Below are 17,160 nucleotides of genomic sequence, written 5' to 3' on the forward strand. Positions count from 1 at the left end.
GAGGAACACCCACACATACACACACACACACACACACACACACACACACACACACACACACACACACGGGGGGGGGGGTTGGTGGAGGAAGGGAAGAAGGAAGGAAGAGAGGGAGACAAAAAAAGAGAGAGAAATGGGGATATTTAATCTTGAAAGACCTCACTAGATTGACTTAACTTGAAAGACAGAACAGGGTTTATTCATGGTAGATCTGTCTGTCATCTTGCCGGTTTTGTGACTGTCCCTGGGTATAGACCATTAGGGATGCCCAGGTGTCATCAGAGAGGAAACAGAGAGCAGTGGGGGATGTTCTGCACTCTCCCATTGAGCTGAGCACCTAACCAGGTCTTCTGTCTGGGGATCATCTGAGATGTCCTTCTTGTCCTGGGGAGGTCACAAGAACTAGGTTCTGAAGCAGCAAAGGACAGAAGGTGAACACCTTTATGAAAGCATGACCCTGACCTAATTCTAGCTAAAGAGTTCCGAACTCTGGAGGAAGCTGGATGGGATGGCAGATGGTGGCATCCTGCATGCTCCCTACCTACACAGTCAACAAGGATCTGATGAATTCTAGGGTGCAAACTAGACTCACCTTCTTTGGCGTCATACCACTTGAAATGCCATGCTTCTTCACCCAGCGACTTCCACTCAGCCTTGTATTTTAGGATGGGCACTCCACCTGTGGCCTCTGGCTCATCAAATTGCACCTGTGCTGTGCTGGAGTATGGTTCCACCCGGTCAATGGATGGAGAAGATGGCGTGTCTGTGAGAATACATATGGACACCCAGGTCATATATGTGGACCAAGACCACAATGCCTAATTTGAAGTATGTCTCCTATGTTTCTGCTCCATCTCAAGAATCCTATCTAAACATAAGAATCTCTGATTTTGGAGACTTTGTTTTCCTATCTTACTTCATACTCTCCTCAACTTGTCCCATAGCTAGATTCTCTCTCTCTAAGTGGCAAAAAGCATCTGACTCTTTAGAGCCTGACTTCTTCAACCCCTTCATTGGTACCCTTGAAATATATAAGATGCACCAATGAGGGCAAGGATGGCATGAAAGTTAACATTGAATGGCACTTACCTGCTTGAACAAGGATGAATTCCAAGGACTCCTGTCCAATACGGTTCACTGCTGTACAGTTGTAGTTTCCAAAGTCATTTTCTGAATCAGGGGTTACCTGTAGAAAGACAAAACCCATGGATTACAAGTGAAACATGGGCGGCCACACTCATCTTTCTTTCTTAGATACAGCTAGCAAAGAATGAATCAGGTGAGGTACACATTATCCATCTCAGTGAAAGGAGCTCAGTGGGTCACAGAAGAGACACATTCCACTCCCCAGTCCCAGCCTAGCCACATGGTCAGGACCAGTGAAGCTGGGGATGGGGACCTGGAAGAAAGGCTCAGTTTCTTCTCCACCCTATGCTCCCCAGTTCTGGATGTGCCAGAGAAGCAGGAGAAATGACCACACAGCCTTCTCCGCCCTGCCTTTCCCAGCCCCTAACTCACCTCCAGGTAGCTAGCCGAAGGGGTGTTGTAGATCTTGATGTTGCTGTAGTTGGAGCTTGGCAGCAGCTGACCATCTCGGAACCAGGAGATGGTGGCACTCGGGTAGGCGAAGACCTCACAGGTGATGTTCACCTGGTTCCCTTCCCAAGTGTACACAGCCACAGGGCCCTGGAGCTTGGGAGCATCTACAATGAAGGACAATGACCGTCAGAACCACTCTCATGGGACACCCCGAGTCTGTCTTCTGCCACTAGAAAGGTAAGCAGGACCCAAAGCAGAGCTGGTGTCAGGAGCAGTAGAACTCTGGGAAATTTTGGAATTCATGTTGGAATTCTCTGCTTGGGAGAACTCAGACAGTGGGGATCTGGTAAGCAACTTGGGGATAACGTTTGTGTGTGGGTACTTCAGGCCATAGGCCTGAAATTGATGAGGGTCAATATCCTCGAGGAATGCACTAGGTAGAACTTTCTACTGAAGCTGAAGCTTATGTCTCCTGCATCAAGACCCTTCATAGCCCCTCCCTCCTCCCACTCCTTCCCAAGTTATTCCTTACATTGAACTTCAAGGTACATGGATTGGGAGTCCTGGCCGATGGTGTTGCTGGCAGTGCAGATATATTCTCCAGCATCTGTGTACTGGATGCTCTTCAGTGTCAGGGAGGACACACGGGCATGGCTGCGTACCACCATGTGCCCATCCAGAGTCTGCCAGGAGGAAAGGGACAGCATCAGACACTGAGGTGAGGCAGAGGGCAGGGGCAACTTAGAGCAGTGTGGGTCTAGGAGACAAGGCCATTGCTTGTCTATGATCAGTCTCTAGTCCTCTCTCTATGTCACCCTCTAAATTCACGTCACCTATTTCATACTGGAGGAGAGTGTGGGAGCAGAGTGAAAACTTGAAAGCAGTTCAGACAGAAAATGGGACTCAGTTGGTTGCGGGCATACTAAGGTTCCCCAAGACTAGTTTAAGGTGTGTTAAAATGGAAACTAAGCCCTGGCTGGCACAGATTCCATCAGGGCATTGCCTTCCACTCTCCTCTGTCCATTCCTTCCGGTCTGACTACCACCCACAGTTCTATGGTGTGTGAATGGGACTAGGAAATGCCAATGACCCAAATGGAAGAAATGCAAGAAGTGTCTTTCCTATGAATGCCTCTCTTTCCTGCATGCTTGATAGCAAGACAATTCTCATTCTTAACATGGGAACAAATCAAAGCTCATGTCCTACTAAGCTGAAAGTAACAGAGCTCCCTCTTGAAGAACAGTGCAGAAAGAGTCACACGCTCACCCAGGATCCTTTGCAGCAAAGCCTGCATCCATCCCTAGTCTTTGATACTACCATTAGTTTACTGACTCTGGAGAGTTACAAACACTGCTAAGAAATGAATCAGCACATAATCCCTAGGCCATGGATAGTAGAACATTTGCAAGGGTTTCTTCCTTGGCATTGTAAGCAAAAGGGTAGCTAGCCATTGAAGGGTTTAGGTGGTGTTCCTGGGCCAGACTCCCCAGAAAGTTGGTAAACTGAAGAAGGGCCCTATTCTATGTAACTTGGGAAATTAGGTCCACTGAAAGATGCTCAGTAGCATAGGACAAGAGGATGTGCTGCATCTGCCATGCTATTGGGTTTGCTCTTCAGAGATCTGAAGGGTCCTTAACCTCAGTTTCTATCAATTAGGAGCCCAGAGGGCAGAACCACACTATCCTTTGCCAGCCAGTCCAGGAAGATCAAAAAACTAAAACCGAAACCAAAACCAAACTGAAAAGGTGTCTCTGGCCTTGTATCTCAGCAGACCTATGATACAGTGTCCATTTTCCCTCAGTAACCTGTACTATTTGAATCAGGTTTATTTCACTTCTCTGAGTTGTATCTGGGGCCTAAAATATGCTTCCAACAAGGGAAGGAAGGGACAAAAGAAAACCATCTCTGCTTACAACTGTGTGTAGCTCTTTTTTTTCTCAGAGATGGATGCCCCGTACATAGAGGAGGCTTGTTGATCAAGAACCTGCATCCTAGGAAGTGATTCACATTAATGAGAGGTGACAGGAGACTGTCCCAGAGAGCCCAGAGACAGACAGTTTACTGGAGATGCTAGATTCCATTTCTTGTAGGCTGATAGTGGTTCATCTTAGTGGCTATTTTTATATGTCAAACAAAATCTTCACCCATCAGTCTGGATTAGGGACACTGAGAGTGTGAAGTCATTCTTGTTATCTCTAAAAATTTGGCCTGTTTGCTCATCATTCCTTTTTTTTTTTTTTTTTTTTTTTTCACAACAGAATTGAAGGGAGAAAGGACTCCAGGTCCACACAGGGTCTTTTCAACCTTGTAATGAACTGTGAGTCTATGTGACACAGATCAGGCTTTTCCCAAGACTGCCATATACACAATTCTCAGGAATTCAAGAGGACATGTCCACATAGAAAGAAGGCAGAGAGAAGCACACAAGTAGGAATATTACTACAAAACAAGATAGGAACAGCCTTTGTCAGAAATGTCTGAGGACGAGCTCAGAGAGGCTGCAGGATATTTTTTTTTTTTTTTTTTGGCTCATTTCAAAAACCTGTCTACTTGCCTACACTTCCCTGTGTGATTTCTGTCATTTAATGATGTCATCAGACAAGGAGACAGTTTCTGTATGAATTTCCTCTTTTTGCATATTTGATGATAGGACCCTTTGCCAGATACCCAGTCACCTCTTAGAGGTTACACTGATAGACTCCTGTGTGATTGGGTTATCTCCTCCTGAAATAATTTTTTCTGAAATAGGGATACACCCATTAGACACTTCAACCAAAAGTCCTGCTGACCACGGAGGCTCGCTCAGAGGGAGCAGCTGAGCTTAGACAGAAGAGGAATAAGAATATTACAGCAAGGAGTTCCTTCTCTCACTCTTTAAAATAACATGTGTAACTTTGCTTATTCTCATCAAAATAGTTCTCTCTCTTAGTAAAAGTGCTACGCCTTTCAGAGCATCCAGAATGAATCTGGCCGTAACACAATCCCACTGTGCACTCATCTGACCTATGGTCTTCATCTCTGAATGAGTCAAATAGGGAAAAATGGAACTTCTGAGGCCCCTGGGCAACCTTCACTTGGAAGTCAATTGTGTCCAAAGTGAAATATTCAAGATAAAAGATACTGCTGGAAAGTGAAGTGGGGGGCAGTCTGCTCTCCTAGGAGTAAACTTATTATTTCCACTTATAATGATAATCCATTTAGCATCTCCTTAATGCTCCCTGATAGATTTCAGCATCTCCCAAGCCAAGTCTAGATCAGAATGACAGTGGTGGTTGTACAAGGCCAGCAGAATAAGATCTGTAGCTGTGGAAGTTGGCTCCATCATTTACCCCCTTTTTCTCCTTCCTGAATGCCAATGGGGCCATAATTTTTGGCCAATAAAACACTCAGCTGTGACAGCACTAAGTGATTTCAAGGCCACAGGAGGGAAGCCTTTCAGTAGGGACATATGCTTGACTACAGACCCCATGCCACCAAGGAAGACACATCACAGAGATGAACTTACGATGAACAAGATTTGACCATGGCAGACTGTTCAGGTGAGGAAATAAATGTCCCTGCCAGGGGACCAATGACAACTTTTAAATATTAAGCAGCATTCAATATTTATGTCTATGACCTAAAGACAGGAGTTATGTATCAATGGTTACTACCCCAAAAGACTGAGAGGGTACACTCACTCAATCAAAATTGAGTCTATTGGACTACTGAATCCTCTTCTGTGACGGTTGTTTGGGGTATTAATGCTTGTTTTGGAGAAATTCAAAAGGGACTTTAAGAGAAAGGGTTCACAGGTTATATTTTTGAACCTCATCTAAAGGTGGTATGCATGTGTGTGGTGTTTGTGTTTGTGTGTGTGTGTACACGTATGTCTATGTGGAAGTTAGAAATGAAACCCAAGTGTCATTCTTCAGGAGCCTTGGTTTTCAAGAAAGAGTCTCTCACAGGAATCCGGGGCTCCTTAAGTAGGTGAGGCTAGCTGGCCAATGAGCCCCATAGATCCACCTGTTTATTTCTTCCCAGTGCTGAGATTAAAAGCCCACAACACATTGCTTGGCTTCTAACATGGGTGCCAAGGCTCAATATCAAGTCCTTGTCCTTGTGTGGCAAGCCCTTTACTGACTGAGATATACCTCCCTAGATCCAGGGCAACTGGTTTTTAACGTTACAATTGGTCACTCGAAGTTACAAAACCAGGTTAAAAAAATGGTGGGCATGATGACATGAAACAGAAAGGTTAATGCTTAGCTTCGGTTTTCAACCCGAGTCCCATGTCACCTAAACTGAAGCGAGTGGGCAGGGAAATTGCAAAGGCTAAATGCTACGGACATTACAAAACATAAAACCATTTGTGCCAAAATCACCCCAATCTTACAAATTTAATGCTCCATAAAGATAACGGATACACTGAACGATTTGGAGACACTGGTGAGAGATGACTTTGGTGTTGCGTTTGACAGGAAATGCAGTGTGAAAGGCCAGTCATTATCAAGTAAGTGAGCAACAAGATGAGTTGAGCTGGAAAGGGAAGGGCTGAGTGGGTTTTAGGTCACTCACTCTATGACTTTATGGTCCAAAGCCACAGACACCAGATGAGAATTAAAAAAAAAAAATTTCTTCTTTTATTTTTTTCCCAAAATGCCTGGCTTGGGAATTGGGGCAATTTATGTCTATCAATATAATTACCTGGGTATGATTTTACCAGCACCAGCAAGAGAATAAGGTCTCGTTTTAGAAAATAATAAAGATTTGTTCCTCCACTCCCAACACAGCTTGCTTGCTCATTGTAAAAAATGACACTATTGCTAGGTGATGTCTACTGCTATGAACCTAATCTTTAATCTACCTAAAGTGCTCACTAGGTTAGCAAGTCTGGTTATTAACGGTGATGGTGAGTTAAACTGAAATGCTTTCAGAGCTAGAGACTGGCTAGTGGTCAGGTAAGCTATACCTCTTGCTTCTCTGGTCGAGTCCACGATGCCTGGAGAGAACAAGATATAAAACACAACAAAAAGGCAGTAAAATGTCACATGTTGCTTTAGAGAACTCCCTCTGCATTCCGTGCACATGCAGCTTCTTTTTAATTCAGAAAAAAAGATTTCAAGGTTCCCCTTTCAAGGATAGGATTGTCCCTCAATTTTAATTCAGAACTTAGCTGATGTTCACCTCCCTCCCCACCTTATGCATGTTAAAATGCCAAATTCAAAGTTGAAGGCATCCTAAACCCTGTATATATATACCAGAAGACATATTCAACTCCTCCTATGCTGAGCAACTTAAACCGTCTTCATAATATTTGAGGGCACTCAGTTCTTATCAAATAATCTAGAGTTACTTAAAGAGTAGATTTTTTTCCCCTCTGAATGTTTTAGACAGATTATTACACATATACTAAAGCCATTAAATGCTCACGCATTTGACAATTCAGCATGCATTTACTTAAAAATGATTGTAAAAACAAAAATCGAGAGAGAACAGAACACGTGCAGAGAGATACGAGTGTGAGGATATGAAGTCTTTGAGATTATGGGTCAGGAAGCTTTGAGAATGCTAAATGCTGGGTGATGATACTGGGGCCTTAGTGCTTAAAGTCAGAAGGTCCCAAACGGCATTTGGATGGAAGCATGGACCTTCTTTATCCAACATGCCACTCATGAAAGAGTGAGAAAACTCGTGCTCACGAAGATCTGGGGAACTTTCTGTTCAGGTATGGTATAGATTTGATTTTCCTGTACATAATTTTCTACTCTGTTTTCAAACTCTGTTAGTTTTTTCCCCCCCATTGGGTGGCATTCCTGACTGACTGTCCCTGATGTTCAGATGGCAAAGGACAGAAATGGTGCCAGAAACAGTGAATGCAGACGAGTTAGCAAACAGTAAGTCCACTAAATGCAAGGCACTTTGGTGCGACAGAGAGAGTGAAACATTGGGGCACATCACGTGGTGCTGGGATGAAGGAAGAAGTGAGAACAAAGAACATGCACAGACTAAGGTCATGGTGGCCCAACACGTCAGCTAGAGTTGCCAGTTCTACAATGCTTTAAAGCTCATTTTTCACCTGCCAGTGCTGTGTCAATCAGGACTTCTGTTTTTTTGTTGTTGTTTTGTTTTTTTTAAATGGTACTATATCATATACGGTTGTTTATTTTCAAATTGGATTCTTCACTGTCTCAGTCCCAAACTAACAGCATTCTGTGGCTTTTAAAATAAGCTGTTGCTAGGGACACACATTTCTAGTAGCCTGATTCTTCCCTCTGTGCCTGGTGGAATGCAGCAAATATCTGTCCTGACTCTAAAAATTTGGTGGTGTGGCCCACTCAAAGGCAATCTTACATTCAAATCTATATATGTTGGAAATAAATCAGGCTATGATTATTATGCTGCAAATGTTGCTAGATTTTGGTTGTTTCAATACTTCCTTTTGCTGTTACATACACATATCTAGTAGTTTATATGTATACAAGTTAAAACAAAGCCCTTCTATGCTCATATTAAGCATTCTCTCTATATATCTGCCCATAGCATAGACAGATCAGGCTCTGATCATGCTATGCAAAACATTTCCTGATGTTTGAAAGTGGGCACTTGGCTTGTACCCAATCAAGATTTCTCCCAAGTGAAAAGAAAGGTTGGGCTTCAAAAGAATTCAGAATGTCAAAAGATCTCTCTTACTTGTGGACACTCTGTCAGCCTGAGACTTGAGGCTCACAAGGTGCTTCTCACACGTCCTCTCTGTCTCTTCCAATCTTAGCTCCCCACCCTTCTTATTCCTTAATAGAGAAGAATCCATATTCTTTCTATAGAGACATCTCAAAGCCCAGAGATGTTCTAATAGCAAGTGATGGATGGATATCTTTTATTCTGCCAGTGATTGAGTATACAGATCATAATCCCTGGGTCTCACTCAATGTGTGAACACCCAAACACTTGGTAATAATTAAAATGAATCTGTATAGAATGAGGAATGACACAAGACAGATGTGTAACTTTCTAAAGTATCACAAACACCTCCACACACATGTGACGACTAACCCATACTGGTATTTACTTTTCTCTTTTTTTCCTCAGGTGATCAATGATTGCTAGGAAATAGATAAACTTTTGGATATCTGGTCTACCTCACTGATCTCAATCATCCAAGCAAACACACTAGCTACTCATAGTTGCTGACCTAAACCAACTCCACTTGCTGAAACTTAATGGGTTGATGAGACTTGACCCAGAGACATAATTAAGGGTATGGTGTGACTATACTCAATTTGGATTCATTCCATCTTCCTTTTTATAAGGAAGAACAATTCTGATATCTATTAGTAGGTTGCTACTAAATCCTTGCTTCCCTCTTCCAATGAGAAGGGCAGCATATTGTCAATCAGTGATGTGAAAGACAAAGCTGCTTTAATCCACTTATATTCCTTGCTGAACCTCCAACAAAAGCTACCAGGATTACACAGGAGCACTGTTGCACCATGACATCAAGTCCATCACTTTCTGAGCTACGGACTTGGAAGGAATCTGAGGTCTCTGAACACGGACCTTGTCCAAATCCATATTTTCATCAGTGACTCAGATCTTTTGAATAAGGATTCACACAAGGCTGGAAACAATGATAACACAAATGTCATGTGGTAGCTACATTGGGAAAGCTACTCCATTACCAGCACTTGAACTTCATGCTTAAAGCTAGGGTCACCATTGGCTGCTCTACCTCATTAAACATTTAAACAAACAGATATAACATGAGTGCACTCATCTGAGAGGAAGTACTCCAAGTTCCAGACTTGTGAGTAAAGTTCCCTTGAACAGTTAATCCTGATTGAAAAAATGGTCTGATATAGTAGTTCTCCAACCAGGGAGTGTTTTAGTAATGCTTACAATTGGCTACTGGTATTTGGAAATGTCAGATAACTTTCAATGCATAGGACAGTTCCAGTGAAGGGAGAGTCCCAAATGGCCAAATGACTGTGGCCAAGAAACAAAGCTGTAATAAATAACATACATAAAAAAATCCTGCATAGTTGCTTAAGCAATCAATTTCATAAGACTAGGAAGAAGATAAGTGGCCTACATGCAGTTCAGGTACAGACCTATAAAGTCTAGGTGACCATGATATGACAGGACTCAAGGGCTAACACTGCTTTGACTACATGACGGTAACTGGGTCAAGATGACAACCTCACTGGGATCTGTTCAGGTTACCAGGGGAGGGTAAGATTTTACTGAGTGCTAGTGAAGTGATGCTCTTGATGTATAGGACAACTAGCAGGGTAGAGGATATGGAAATCATGACGTAGGAGAAACAGTGGAAAACTGTGTGTGTGTGTGTGTGTGTGTGTGTGTGTGTGGTGTGCTAAAAGGAAGACAGAAGGGCAGCAGCTTCTGTTTCAGTGACTCAGATGCTGAGTGACAGAGGTGGAGGGTTTTGAGCAATGGAAGGAGAAAGAAAGTCCCTTGTGATAATGTAGCCATCATGTGTCATGTGTCTGACAGAGGCTGAGTGACCTGACAGGGATGCTAGGAAGGGCATCAGGTGGAACCACATAACCTAACCTGCAGTTCGATGGAATTTAACTCTCAAGGGGCTTATTTATTTCACTCATTAGATAAATTGGTACTCGTGTGACTTGCCTGGCAAAGCATCCTGGACTTTATAGCTTTCTTCCATGCCTGTAATTCAATGGTGCAGGTGATCTCCATACATAATTATATATAATGCAACTATAGGTGGGAAAGAATGTGAGTGGAAGTTGCCATAGTGAACATGATTTGGGCTAGAATTCGACCTGCTCACAGACAGACCATGCTTTACCATTTCTAATCATCTACAATAGCAGATTGGCAGCTTCTTTGATGTCAATATTTAATCAGTGGAAGTGGCAAATCTTATCTCATACGGTTTTATTTAAGTAAATACATTAATATGACAGCATCATTGGACCTATTTGGAGGATTTCTTCTGACAGGGACTGACTTGTGCTCCATAAATGCCACTTCCAGCAAACCTGAAGCTACTCTGCAGTAAAAGAAGCTGTGCTCTCATCTGTGCTGGGATTGAATAGCCATCTCAGATCAAGACATGAGCGATAGAAAAAACTGAGTTGTTAAAAGAAATCAGTCTCAACGGGGCTGGAAATGGTCTTTTCTAATAGCTTCAGTCTCAATATTTAGGGAGAATGAGTGCTTATTAGCTCCTAGCTATTTATTCTCATTTTATAGAAATGAAATCGGAGATACAGGCCAGAAGCGCCAACCTATTAAAGTAAACCCCAAGTAGGCACAAATCTTCGTAATCCTTCTTGTCTAGTTTAACTGTTGAGCTATTTCTAGAAATGACACAGAACTTAAAAACGTCGTTCATCTGAAATAGATGTTTTTGTCCTTCACTGTAGGTCAGGGATACACACTGGGTCACTTGGACAAATCTACTTTGAAATCTAATATAGAAAGACTGGTCAAGCAGTGGCCATGTGGATTAAGCCCTGAAATGTACATTGGATCCACGAGACATACAAAGGGAGCTGAAATCTTAGCTGGGAATGTACTAAGTGTTGATAAAGGAATTATCAAAGTGAATACCCTGCTTCTTAATTTAGCTGACTTTTGCAGATCAAACAGCGTATGCGAGTTTCAAAAATATTTAGCAGTTCCTCAGTTGAGTTTTTGATAAAATTGGATTCAACTCTGGGTATAAACCTTGGGAATAGTGGTATGGGAGATTTGGAATGGTGCTTTTGGTGCCTTTAGATTTAACTTTGTTTTCTGTTACCGAGGCAGAAGTCAATTCCTCAAATGCAAATTCCAGTTTTAGCCCTGCTTCTTAATTCCATCCCCTTTGGCTCTATTTCAGTTTGTTTTAGAGATTTCCTCTGGCTAGGCAGAAGCATGCATATCTATCACGTTTGACATTCTGGTTCGATAGGCAATCCATTATACAGACTTTTTCCGGCTAAGGCTATTACTCCTGAGTAGGTAACTGAGCTTCGGCCAACTAAAACAAAGCTTATTACTACAGGAGATGCAACATAATACTGAAGAGGTGCCATAAAAACCAATAATTTTTTCCTTTATGAAGTGCTTCGGATTGAATTTAGGGCTGTGTGTTCCACTGTGTTGCTTGTCCTAACAAGATCTACACTGCTCTCCATGGAAGCCCTTTCTTTTTGATTCTCAGCCTGCTCCACAGCAAATGGCTGCATGATATGGTGTGGTCACCCCAATATTTATATATTGCCACTAATAAAGATGGCTTTCCAGTGGCTTCATGCACCTTAAAGCTAAATGTTCTTGGGCATTTTTAACTTGACAGGGATTTACTACCATGTTCTCAACTTTGGCGAATGTATTACAGAACCCAGGTGTAAGAACCATCATGTAGAAACTGCTAATTATTTTTGCCTTTAGGACAAAATGGAGTCCAAATGTGACCAAGAATACAGGCAGACACAAAGGCAACCAAGCTTTTGTGCACAGAGTGCATACAGCATGAGTATATGAGACAAGAGGAAGAGAATTAATAGACTCATTCTGATCCCTGTTGTTTCTGGAAGATACTTTCCTGGGTGTACCTGAGCTGATGAAAACATCACCTGGTGCCCCAGAACCTCGCTTGTCCTGGTTCCTCACAGCTCCACAAGCCTGGGTCAGAAATTCACTACTGCCTCCTCCCAAGAACATCTAACTTGACCAGGCCCACTACCAACACACCCCTGTCTATCAATGCAGGGAACAGTGCCCATCCCAATGCAAGAAGGTGTTGAGTAGACCACAACCAGGCAGGCTGGCAGAGGGAAGCTGCAGGACCTGCAATGGCTACGTGTGGCCCCCATCCCATCTTCCCATGTGCCAAAGGGAACTGGGCATAGGGTAGACTTGAGGTACTTCAAGTCTGCATCCCATAGCCCTAAGACTTTTGGGGCGATGTTGTACCTTTTCTTCACTGCTGATGTTTCGGGTAGACGTTCTCCAGGTGATGGAGGGGATGGGGTCTCCAGAGGCCTCGCAGGTCAGAGTGACTTGCTCTTCTAGTTCCATGGCTGTCTGATTCTCTACATAGGTGATTTTGGGCTTTGCTGAAAAGAAAAAAAAAATTTGATGAGTTACCTGGTTATTTAGCTTTTAGGATTTACGTGATGACACGCACCCATTTAGAGTTTTCTTATTTGCTAAATGTAAGGCTCAATTCTAGATACAGTGGGAGATACAGACCTGTACTCCCAAGGGTTCTGATAACACTGAAATGACAATCATAGACACATTCTCTGGACTATACAGTCAGTAAAGTGCTTGAGTTCTGCTCCAGAAGGGGCCTACCCTGCCTCAAGCCTTCACGTGGAGGTGGCTTGGGGCTGGGCCATAAGGTTTCCAGCAAATCTGGGTGGAATGAAGTTATTCTAAGCCCAGAAAACTTCTCAAAGAAAAGCAGAAGAGTAAACGGAGAGAGGGGGTAGGTAGGAAGGGAGTGGTAAGAAAGGATGGTAATGATGGATAGATAGATAGACAGATAAATAGATTGATATAGATAGATAGATAGATAGATAGATAGATAGATAGATAGATAGAGGGAGAGGTGTTTTATGGGACAGGAGGACAAGCTTCAGCAGCTAGAAATGTACACAGAAGCCACTGAAGCTCATGGGTAGAATTTCATCAGAGCCATGGAGTGGTCACTGAACCCCAAAAAGGTTAGTCCAGGAGGAACTCTACAGTGAATAAAACCTCAAGCAGAAGCCATTTTAGAGGCTTTGGTCACATGCTGCAGGGTAGGCTAACAGCAGGGAGGGAAGAAGCTGAGCTCAGTTCATTTTCCAAATGTCTAGAGTAATGCAAGGAACACATGCATTCCAACGCTGAGTGAAATGTGAAAACATTAGGCGAAATTGAATTTTCCTAATTTAAAACAATTATACTCAGAAATTGCTGAACATTCCATAGAAGAGAACCGATAAGTCTGCACAAATAACTTATCTCACTATACTAGAGAGAAAGGCGAGGCAAGAGAGACACAAAGCCACGATGACAGGTGGCTTTTGAAATCACTACACTTCTTTTATATCTGAATTCATAGTCACTGCAAGTCAGCTAAGAAAATATGTCCTGAAGACATATGTCTTGAAGTCTCCCATGTTACTCCAACAAATAATAGGTATCTGACAAATGGACTGCTTCCAGATAAAATCACCTGAATGGTATAAGTGGCTTCCTCAAGTTACCACAGGATGCTGAGAAAATTGTTTTCTCATGGGTGGTACACAGACAAATGTTAATTCAGGATGGCAAGATGATGTGGGGATGATGGAGTCCATCACCTCTGGATGAAGCTTTCTGTAGGAAGACTTTATGTCTTATCTGGATAATGATGCCTTGTAGAAGCCAACAGTGTACACCGTATGGAATGAAGATTTGTTAGTATCAAATATTTACTTTTAGAGGGTAAAATAAAGTAAAACCAATAAAGGTAAAAATATGAGTTGAATCTCTAGGCTCCCTACACCTTGTTTTGAGATAGGTGTGGCCTCTGCTTGCCTCTGACTTTCTCCTTTAGCCCTCTGGTGGTCTCTTGCCATCAGCCTCAAGTGCTGCTTTAGTTACAGGGATCAGGTAAAGAACGACTTCTGATCTCTCCTTTGCTACCCACAGTGTAGATCTCTTTCCTCTTCAACACCACAAAGCTTTGCTACTGCTGAGCTTCTTAATCCACCTCAGGGATGGCCCATGGAACCAATTTATAAGGGAAGGGGTAGAGAGTGAAGAAAATCTACTAACCAGCCAGCCCCTTTTTACCAGGCTCTCTGACCCTCATACTAGTTGTCTCAACTAATGGAAGAGAGACCAATAGGAGGAGGAGAGAAAGGAGAAAGGAGATAGAAGGGAGAGAAGCAGGAGTTCAAGAAGGCTGGATGAGTTCTTTTCGTGGCATTGTGAAAGATCCTGATTCTGGGTCTGATGCAATTGCTATGGGTCCATGACTTCCTTGTTGACCTTGCTAAAAGCCCAGCCATCTCTTTTGCTTGCTCCACTGTAGTGTATAGAGAACAGTCTAATAGTATTGGGGAAGAAATGGTGGTGTATGTGTGAGGTACAGATACATGGGGAGGGATGCATGGATACATGGATGCAGGGATATAGGGATGCATGGATGCAGGGATGCATGAATGTAGGAATGCAGAGATGCAGGAATGCATGGATGTAGGGATGCAGAGATGCAGGGATACAGGGATGCATGGATGCAGGGATATAGGGATGCATGGATTCTGGGATGCAGAGATGCAAGGATACAGGGATGCAGGGATACAGGGATACAGAGATGCAGGGATGCATGGATACAGGGATGCATGGATGCAGGGATATAGGGATGCATGGATGTAGGGATGCAGAGATGCAAGGATACAGGGATTCAGGGATACAGGGATACAGAGATGCAGGGATGCATGGATGTAGGGATGCAGAGATGCAGGAATGCAGAGATGCAGGGATACAGGGATGCATGGATTCTGGGATGCAGAGATGCAGGGATACAGGGATGCAGGGATACAGGGATAGAGGATGCATGGATGCAGGGATGCATGGATGTAGGGATGCAGAGATGCCGGGATAGAGGGATGCAGGGATACAGGAATGCAGGGATACGGGGATACAGGGATGCATCAATGCATGGATGCAGGGATGTAAAGATGCAGAGATGCAGGGATGTAGAGATGCAGGGATCCGGAATGCAGGAATATAGGGATATAGGGATGTATTTGTTCATTTAGGACAAAGACTGGGGAGACAAATCCTGCCTTGCCTGGTTCTTCATCCTATCCTATTTTCTCTTGTCCTTGCCACTTCTCCTGGGCCTTAATCCATCCTGATTATTGTCCCATGGCCCCACCTGACCCCTCATTTGCTACCTGTCCTTCCTGCCTCAGTCAATCATTGCCACCAAAGGGTCCTGGAAGAGAATCAAGAGCTCTTCTCTTTCGGCCATTCTAGAGCTGGGATGTTCCACAGAGCAGCTTCTTAGCTGCTGCATTATGGACCTATGAAGTCACACAATTGCAAAGCAGAGGTCACAAAGTTTGGCAATTGTATAATGTTCCTGGACATAAAAAAGGAAAAGGAAAAGGAAAAGAAAAAGAAAAAGAAAAAGAAAAAGAAAAAGAAAAAGAAAACCCCAGAAACGAATTCAAACGCGTAAAGAATCTAAGTTGCTTCTGGCAGTGTTTGCCTATGATGTATCGAGTGAAGTCACTGCAGCCTTGGTTCTGAACACTCAGCATGTATACGCTGTCCTATCACACAATGCCAACAAACACTGGCTGCAAAGCCTCGGATCAGATTCAAGACCATTGTAAGTTATGAATTGTAGTGTTTTTACTACACATGCAAAGTTTTCTGCTCTTACAGAAACATAATGGCTTAATTATGTAAAACAACGACTTCAAATATTTTCCTACCACCATTCCTCAGCATGTAAGTATCAAATTAGTGTGTCTTTGGATAGTATTGTGTTAGAATGCTTGATTTTAAAAATTGCTATTTGAGTTGCTGACATGAGTTTCACAGAAAAATTATTCAATGAGTTTTGGCTTGGGATTGGAGAAAGAATTTCCAACAATTTCTGAAATGGTCCTAAACAAATTTCTGCCATTTTGTACTGTGTATTTATGCAAAGTAGTGTTCTCAGCCTTGATGATTATAAAACAAAAACATCAAGCAACTCCGAAGAACATTGAAGATATTCTGTGTCCAGTCATATCAGATAGTCAGCCAAGATTTAATTCTTTATTAAATAAACAAGTATGCCCATCTCATTGGTATGCAAATGTGCTTTCAATTTTCAATCAGTGGAAAATCATGTGTACCGAAACCACAGATTTAAAATGAGGCTGTTTAAACATTTCTCAGGTAAAAAGTGCTTACAAGTGGAAAACATCTAGAGAATCCTTGAGCAGCATGGTGGTCAAGGGACAGAGTGCTCTCTCTCACATTCCCATCCATTCCCTAGGCCATGCAGATTCAGCACAGGTGCCCATTGGCTGTATGGAGATTTAGCCATCACTGCTATTCCAGGGTATGGACCAAGAAGCCAACATCACGGCTCCTTAGAAGGAGCACCTGAGCTCCCTGTGACAGTTGTAGAACAGGAAGAACTGGACTACCTCAAAGGACTCTGATGAGGCTCAGCAAGTCTGATTTGTGGTTCTGTGGCATGGCACTGAAAAAATGCTCCATCTGTGCTGGGCACTGTGATTGTTACTGTATGGGGAGAATGCTTCAAAAGGTTTCTAGAGACAACTGAGGCTAACTTGATCCCAGGATCATCTCCGTAGGACCTGGGTCATGCTTCAGTTAAATGAACAAATTCCTTCAATTATTCAACTGCTTCTGCTAACTGTCTTAGGTGCTGGAGGCATAGATGTAAGTCAAACAGGCAGAGAGGCCTGTCCACAGCTGCTCACATGCAACACAGTGTGTTTTTCTCAACTCTGCCTAGGGCAAGAAATGCCCAAAGCACTTGTCCCACCGTTCTATATTTCAAGCTGTGCATCAGTTTGGTGACTAACTGATGCCACATAGGAAATCTTTTCCTATAAAGCATCATCATGCTGTTGCTATGGAGTCATTATAGGGGGCTGTCAT

The 17,160-nt window shown here is 43.0% G+C and overlaps 1 protein-coding gene across 17 annotated transcripts in view; it reads right to left on the reverse strand.

Moving 5' to 3' along the window:
* Ncam1 (neural cell adhesion molecule 1) overlaps positions 1-17,160 on the reverse strand; it is a 293,603-nt gene that overhangs the window by 38,330 nt on the left and 238,113 nt on the right. For 9 of the 17 annotated variants that reach the window (XM_076925111.1, XM_076925106.1, XM_076925110.1 and 6 more), the window contains exons 8-12: positions 12,466-12,608; positions 2,072-2,222; positions 1,519-1,703; positions 1,090-1,186; positions 593-763 (exon numbers count right to left, since the gene is read on the reverse strand). In XM_076925111.1, coding sequence (XP_076781226.1) covers positions 593-763; positions 1,090-1,186; positions 1,519-1,703; positions 2,072-2,222; positions 12,466-12,608 — 747 coding nt within the window. Of the gene's footprint in view, positions 1-592; positions 764-1,089; positions 1,187-1,518; positions 1,704-2,071; positions 2,223-6,490; positions 6,521-12,465; positions 12,609-17,160 lie in introns of all 17 variants that reach the window. The other 8 variants (XM_076925108.1, XM_076925102.1, XM_076925101.1 and 5 more) reach the window with 1 other exon arrangement.

This window comes from Arvicanthis niloticus, chromosome 26 (genome assembly GCF_011762505.2).
Source record: "Arvicanthis niloticus isolate mArvNil1 chromosome 26, mArvNil1.pat.X, whole genome shotgun sequence".
NCBI classification, from domain to species: Eukaryota; Metazoa; Chordata; class Mammalia; order Rodentia; family Muridae; genus Arvicanthis; species Arvicanthis niloticus.